This window comes from Camelus ferus, chromosome 10 (assembly GCF_009834535.1).
Source record: "Camelus ferus isolate YT-003-E chromosome 10, BCGSAC_Cfer_1.0, whole genome shotgun sequence".
Lineage (NCBI taxonomy): Eukaryota > Metazoa > Chordata > Mammalia > Artiodactyla > Camelidae > Camelus > Camelus ferus.
This window is the reverse complement of record NC_045705.1, coordinates 55657053-55664662: the sequence shown is the minus strand read 5'-3', so window position 1 is coordinate 55664662 and position 7610 is coordinate 55657053. Positions and strand designations below refer to the sequence as shown.

General features: G+C 47.0%; 1 protein-coding gene across 1 annotated transcript; it reads right to left on the bottom strand.

Moving 5' to 3' along the window:
- Nucleotides 1–3958: 3958 nt before the first annotated feature.
- On the bottom strand, nucleotides 3959–6597 carry UBQLN3 (ubiquilin 3). The gene is made up of 2 exons (XM_006185630.2): nucleotides 6538–6597; nucleotides 3959–6254 (listed from the first exon to the last, which is right to left on the bottom strand). The coding sequence occupies exon 2, from the start codon at nucleotides 6215–6217 to the stop codon at nucleotides 4253–4255; it is 1965 nt and encodes a 654-aa protein (XP_006185692.1). The 5' UTR covers nucleotides 6218–6254; nucleotides 6538–6597; the 3' UTR covers nucleotides 3959–4252.
- Between the last annotated feature and the right edge of the window lie 1013 nt (nucleotides 6598–7610).

Sequence of the window (7610 nt, the reverse complement as noted above, 5' to 3'; positions counted from 1 at the left end):
ACAAAACATTTAAATGTTCCTGTCTAAAACCATGTTTTGCATTAGCCCCTTGCATGGTTGAAAATCATACCACTTGAGTTTGATAAATGAATATAGCTCAGGAGAAAACGTATTAGTCTAAGAACTAGCTTAGGAAGTGCTAATTCTAGTCACCTGTCTTCTACTAAATTACTGAATACCAACCATGCCTCGTTCAAGGTCTCAAGTTGTTGTTTCTATATGAATGGAATAAAGATATGTATAATTAGCCCATCCAGCATCACTGGGATCTTGAGGCCGCTTGCATCTCTAACACCCACCAGGTGGGTGACCCATCCATACAGTCTATGAAAGCAGCAGCATGTCCTCCAAGAACTTGGGGGGAAAGGTGCTCTCTCAGCTTCCACAGGATCAAAGATGAGACAAAAGAAATTAATGAGAAAGCAATAGGCTGACCTTAGGTCTTCACGACTTTAACAATTACTAGATACAAGGTATATTTGAGGAGGAGAATTATCACCTGGGAGGGGACATATTCTGATGTAAAGCAGATTACTAGTGACTCCCTAAGGTGCTGACTGCTCCAGGCAGGTTAGGCCTAAGAGTAAGGTCTGTCTAATCCCTCCAACAATTATATTTTTTATTGTGAAGATGGATACATGGGGTTGTTTAGGCTTTTGCCATTTATATACCTGACCCCTTTTTCTGATTCTACGATTTCAAAAGACTGTAAAATTAGAATCCAGTTGCCTAAAATGCCACCTCTAGGGGATTCTGGTAGATGTGGGCAACATGAACATCTAGATCTTTCTACACTACTTCGTCGATTAGATATTAATATGTATTCCTGATTTCAGTTAGTTTGAATTGACTCTCTTCCACGTCCAATCAGTATCAAGACCTTGATAAGTTGTAATTTCTGAGTTCAAAAGACATTTTCAGTCCCAGTAAATGTCCCAGAGTGAGCCTCGTGGCTGGTTGCAACCAGCAGCCTAGTGGGACTTTCCTAGTAATGTCCGGGCCTCAGGACAACTTCTGTTACACAGATATCAGTGCCAGAATCAGTTCCCATTGGGCATTCCATTTGGGTTGCCCTCAGCAGAATCAGATATCCAAATGAATGTTTCTGAATTTTCCTTAGCTGGTGCATTAATGTGTAGCAGGCACTGAAGAACATTCCAGATAATGATTGTCTGTGATCACCTTTGAATATCTCATGGTTCCAGGTATTTTTTTCCCCCTCATAGTCTTTGAGGTGACCCACCCCTTCACCACCTCCCCTACAGGCTCTACAATTGGTGTCTAAACGTCTGCTGCCCGAGCTGATAGTCTTCCCAGACCATTTCTACACTTGTGTCTCAAGGCGGGAGTCCGGTCCACACAGTCCACCGAGTTCTTCATTACAAGAACCACACTTCATCCCTCCTGAAGGGCTAGCATCATTTGAATATTTTATACTGTACATATACTCCTTTTATAACTGTAAAGTAAAGTAAAATAATTAACTTACTATTTATTTAATTAAACTTTACTATTAACAAAGAAAAAGGGGAGCTTGGCATCTCTAGGGTCCAATAGCCCTGGTTTAAGTCTCACAGCCACCACTTCATAACTTTGACAAGCACTTACCCTTTTTAAGCCTGGTCTTTATCATCTATAATATGGTGGTTCTTCACAGATTTGTTCTGAAGAATTTGTTTATAAAGTGACACCCATGGTACCTGGCACAGAGCAGACATCTGTTAAACCACTGAGGATTGTGTTCATACCATAGGCAAGGCCAATCTTTGACAAATTCTGTGGTCAGGTCCATAACGGGATGGGGAGGTGCGAAGAACAGACATGTCTGTCAGGGCTGACTGAATCCCCAGGGACATATTCAGCAGCAGACAGCAAAGACAGCTCCAAGCACACTGGTGAAGAAAGCATCATATCCAGAAACTCACCGTCAGGCTAAGGGCTCCAACCAGACGCAGTAGAACACTGACTTTATGTGTTTGAACTGAAGTTCACTATATTTAAGATCTAATTTCTAGAAAATATATTGCATTTCCATCTTTTGCACAGAGACTGGTTAAAGTTTGTCCATCTTAGCTGCACTTTCACTAGATGCATCAAACGGTGTGAAGCGATCGCTGTCATGTGCAGTTTCAGTGTTTTTTGTCAGAATTTTCCTTCTGAAAAATCCAGTGACAGTTTGTTTGTTTGTTTGTTTGTTTGTTTGTTTGTTTGTTTATTTATTTATTTATTTATTTATTTATTTATTTATTTATTTATTTATTTTTTAGCATGGAACTGCCACCTGGGAGAAGATGACTCTTGGGTGGCTATGCTGCAAGGACTCCCAGACAATGAGAAATGCCTGATTCTGCCCAGTTGGTGAGCTGCAGTTTCCTTCCTGTATACTCTGAGTAGATTTGTGTTAAGGGTGGCTTGTAATAATGAGTCTGTTTAATTAAGCCTAAGAAGAGCTGCTGATGGGAGTAGCAAAGGCTATGTTTGGAATATCAGCATTAGAATAAAATTCAAGCTCGGTATCTAGCTACAAAGCCTCCCATGGTCACATTCCCGCCAGTCTCCTTGACTTCCTGATGTTGAGTTTCCCCTTTCTTACAAAAGTTGGCCACACTGGCTCCCCTGCTGTATCTGGAACAGCCAGGCGCCTTCCCACACCTAAGGTCATCGCATTAACTGTGGCCTAAGTCTTTAACGCTTGACCACCTAGTCTTTACAAGGGTCACTCTTCTTAACCATTCAAACCAGCTCTTCCCAGAGGTCTTCCCAACCATTCACTCTCTTATCGGTCTGTTTTCATTATCTGCATAGAACTTATCTTTCTGTCATAGTTCTTCTCCAGTCACTCATTTTATTTTTCTGTCTCCCTTCACTAGACTGTAAGCTCCATGAGAACAGGAACCTTATCTTATTTGCTGCTAGAACCCCACTGTCGGCAGGTTACTAAATAAAATAAATGTAGGAAGGAGGAAAAGGAGGTGGGAAGGAGGGAGGTGGAAACAAAGAGAAAAGAAGATTCAATGAAACACCTGGACAATGATTTATTGTCATCAGCGTTTAAGATGTTTCGCTTACCTAAATGTCCAGCAATAGGATGGTCTGGGAGGAAGAAAAATTCCTTTACTCTTCTGGGTTCACTTTCTATTGGTAAGGATGAAAACATTAGTTAACTTGATTTGGTGTGGTGGTTAAGAGTCTAGACTCTGGAAGTTGACTGTCTAATTTTAAATCCTGCCTGCAATATACAAGAGCTGTATAACTTTAAGTGACATACTGCCTCTCTCCCTATGCCTCAGTGTTCCTCATGTGAAAGTAGGGATAATAATACTTACCCGCATTAAAGGACTGATGTGGATTCAGATGTAAAGGGCTTAAAACAGGGCCTGGCTAGAGGAAACCTTTAATAACGTTAACTATTATTTAAAAGTAAATATAAGTAATGAAACCCTAAAATATCCAGGAAAAAGTGCATGCAGGTATTTATGGCAGAGATATTAGAGGAGTATCTTTCAAACCTTTTGGGAAGCATCCCTGAGTGCAAATGAGAAGTTCATCTGAGATGTGGAGAGCACGTACCGTGTGGCATGCACACCCTCCCTCCGTGCCTTTGTACATAAGGGCTCTTCTGCTGGAACTCTCTTCCCTCCCCTCTCAAATCTTTACCTACTTCATTTTTACCACTTTTTACTCAGGCTAGTGGTAGAGAGCCCCAAAGAACACAGAGTAGCTGGTGACAACTCCTACAGGACATGAAATCTGGAGGACCTTTGGAAGGACACCAGGAAAGCTGCAGACCTCGGCTCACCCTCCTCTGTTCTCCGTGCTTCTGAATCTTCTAACTTCAAATCTTTCAGTTTTCCCTCCAAGCCCTCGTATCCACGCAGTGGCAGCTCTTACCACCGCCTCTTCTCCTGTGTCCTCCCTTTTTCTCATAACCCACAAAGAATCAGACTCAGGCAGCAAATGACGCTGGAGGTTGGATGTAATTGCATCTCAGGATAGGCATTAGCAGAGCTCAGACTGGGGCCCCACGATGGTACAGCGGCAGGGGCGGTTGGGTCTCTCCTGGCACCCCCACCCTGTTCGGGCTCTCATTCCTCCTCACTGACTCTGGAACAACATTGTCTCCACAGCAAAGAGCATCATAGTAAATTTGGTTCATAGTGCAGCTGCATTCAAGAGTCGGGGAGGTAAGGGAGCGGGACACGGGGGGAGAGGTGCACAGAGGAGAAGATACGGTCCGAACGACCAGGGCCTCCTACAAATGCCTCAGCTTCTCCACAGCAGCATCCACGTCACCCTCTGTGGCAATGAGGGCCTGGAGATTGGCTTCAGGATTCAGAAAGCCCATGGCCCGCAGTTGCTCAAGCTGTACCCGGAAGTGAGTCTCGGGCTGCCGCTGCTGGGGATGGGAGCCAGTGAGGGCTTGCAACATCTGGAGGAAGGGACTGGAATGGAGGCCCAGCTCCACAGAGCCTGGAGCTGAGGGAACCTCAGGAGCTGGGGCTGGAGGGCAATCTTCAGGCACGAGGGCACCCTCTCTGGGCTCGGTACCTGCTGCCATGCTTCCCAGACCTGTGATGCAAGGCATGAACCAGAGCAGGAGGCAAGGTGCTTCAGTAGCCAGGATCTGCAGACCCTGCTCAATCTGCAGCAGGGCATGCACGGCACGAGGGTTGGCCATGGCTGCCTGAAGGTGTAGCAGCAGCGGCAGCTGCCAGCACATCTCGTCTTGCAGCTGGGGGGTCTGATTCATGCTGGCTGGCCTCAGAGATCTCGGATAACCTGGTGGCGGCAACCAGGCGTGCTCAGGGAATTCTGCCATAGCTGCTGTGGGAGAAGGGGGTGAAGGAACCAACGGGGCCCTGCTGGCAGCATTCCCCAGCCCAGAGACAAGATCAGATATGTTGGTGCTGTGGCCAGTGGAGCCATTCCCTGTGCCACCTTGGCCTCCATCTTTTCTCGTACTGCTCTCTGTGGGGTATCTCAGGAATGCTGGGCAGGACGACTTTCCCTTGATTGCTACTGACTCCCTGGGGAGAGGCTGGCCTAAGGGGGAAGTTGGAGGAACTTGGCTTCCTGGTGGTGGTGGTGGTGGTGGTGGTAGATCTTGGCTTGGGCTGAAAGTAGATGCAATCCCCTGCAGATAGGTTCCCAGGGACTGGGGGTCCTGGGGTAATTGCTGGAAATAGTCATTGAGCCCTATATTACCTAGAATGTTGGGAAACCTATTTCTAATTTCAGATACATTCAGGTCCCCAGGCCTTCTGCCTCGCCTGCTGCCTGACCCTGTGTATGTGGAAGCCCAGGGGTTGGGGAGAGGGTCACAGTTCTCTGTCCTTGAAGGTTGGCGGCTGCTGCTGCTGGCATTAGCAGCCACGGAGGTAGCAAAGGGATTGCCCCCAAACTGCTCCTGTACTGCATTAAACATAGGGTCCATGATATCTGTGTACATGGTACGGAGCACATTGTAGCCACCAGGGATGCTCTCCAGGTTGCTGAGTGCCCGGTCCTGGCTCCGCATCATTTCTTGCATCATGGCAGGGTTGCGTAGAAACTCCAAGGTCTGCCGCATGATTTCAGGGTTGTTGAGAATATGCCCAATCTCAGGGTTGTGCTGGATCAGCTGCTGCATATGGGGGTTGTCAAGAACCAGCTGGCGCACCAGGCCTGTGTTGGACAGCAGACCCTGGATGAAGGGGTCGTCGATGATCTGAGCCACAAATTCAGACACAGACACGTGCTGCCACAGCAGTGAGCTTGGCTGGTCAGGAAAGCTACCAGAGGTCAGGCCTAGCCCACTGAGGCCAGTGAGGACACCTAAGCTAAAGGTGGGTGGCCCATCTGTTGGGTAAATGGAGTTTGGCTGAGGGAGTGATCCAGAGCTTGGGGCTGGGGTAGGGACTGAAGCAGCTGGGCTTTCCGTGCCCATGGTGCGTCGCTGCATTTTGATGACCAGGTGAACAGTGAGGCCATCTCGGACCCCACACTGGGCCAGTGAGTCAGGGTCCTTGAGGATTTTGCCAGCAAAGATTAGGATCAGCTGATCAGGGTGGGCCTTAAAGCGCTGTGATATCTCTTCCTTCAGCTGCTGGATGGTGCAAGTGTCTGTAACTGAGAAATCCTCCTTGTCCTTTGGCGTCTTCACTGTCACCTTGATGAGGTGGGGGTCCTGGACCGGCGCTGGGCTGCCCTGAGGCAGGGCCTCTCCACTTTTGGCCATGGTGGGCAGCAGGAGGTCCAAGTCTATGGGGACACAGCTGGGGGTGGGGTGGGAATGAGAGACCTCGATCATCCTTTTGGGCAGTGGTGAAAGTAAGAAAGGTGGACAGGAAGAGGATCTGGGGCCTCAGGGTGGGGGAACTGGAGGGTCCACATGGAAGGGGCTATGAGGTCCCTGGGATAGGATGCTTTGGGAGGACTTTGGGTTTGAGAGAGTTTGAGGGCCAGGGGAGGGAGGCCTGAGGCCCTGGGAAAGAGGTCTATAGTTGATGAGTGAAGGGGCAAGGGCAGCAAATAGGACCCAGTTTGGGGAATACATACCAGTCAGCTGTGGCCCCGTCCTTCCTCTTATACAGGGCTCCAAACCGCCCTCATCTTGCTGAACAGCCACCCCTGAAGCCTTCTAAGCCAGAACCCACTCCTTCAGGTCACCCCTGTGACCTCAGCATTGACATCACAGCCTCACACAATGGATTCCTGAGACTTCTCCAAGGTGCTCTGGATCCCTGCTGACTTCATCTCCCCTGACCCTGCAACTCTTCTCCTTCCTTTATCTCAATTGCCTTCTTCATAGTGAGGAGTCTGGGCTGACTATTCCTTCTCAAGCCGAGAGTTCTGTTTTCACACAACCTGGTATGTGGTATGTGGTATGTGGTATGTGGAGACTCACATTGGGACTGGACAACTAGGAAAGGGTCCTTCATCCCTTGTGTCCCCATCAAGACCCAAACTCAGCTGCTCTTCGGTTGAGCTTCTTCTTCCTGGCATCTTATGCCTCTATCTTCTCTCTGACTCAACATCAGCCATGAATTCTTTATATCTATTTCAACGTCTTGATTTTCTGATGGGTGGGATCCAGGATATGAGAGAGAGGTTAAGGATAGAATAAACTTTTTCTTTTACTTTTTATTTTCATTGTTGTTATTCCCAGAAAATGCCAAAGAATGAATTGGCTATTTATTGAGGTAAAAATCACCGGGGAATAATGTTGTTAAACATAAAATTAAGAGTTCAGTTTTACATATATTTGAGATGTCTATTTCATATCCAAATGGAAATGTAGGAAGTCCAGTATTGTCAGTCTAGACTTCATCAGCATTGATAGAGTATTTAGAATCGTGAGATTAGTGAGTACAGTGAAAGGATAGGGGTACGAAGACTGAGCCATAGGCAGTACAATATTTAGAAGTCTGGAAGGTTCATCAGATGAATTCAGCAAAGGAAGTTGAGAGCAAGTAAAACATTGTCAGGAAGATAAATGAGAGGGAAAGAATCCAAATGAAGAAGGAGAAGAATTTCAGAAGGGGAGAGAGTAACCAACTGTGGCAAATTGTGCTGGTAGGTCAGTAAAATGAACACTGAGAATTGGCCACTGGATTTGAACGAGAGAGACC

Bases quoted from the DNA above. Each gene is read 5' to 3' on its own strand.
- UBQLN3 (XM_006185630.2), bottom strand. From the start codon at position 6,217: ATGGCCAAAAGTGGAGAGGCCCTGCCTCAGGGCAGCCCAGCGCCGGTC.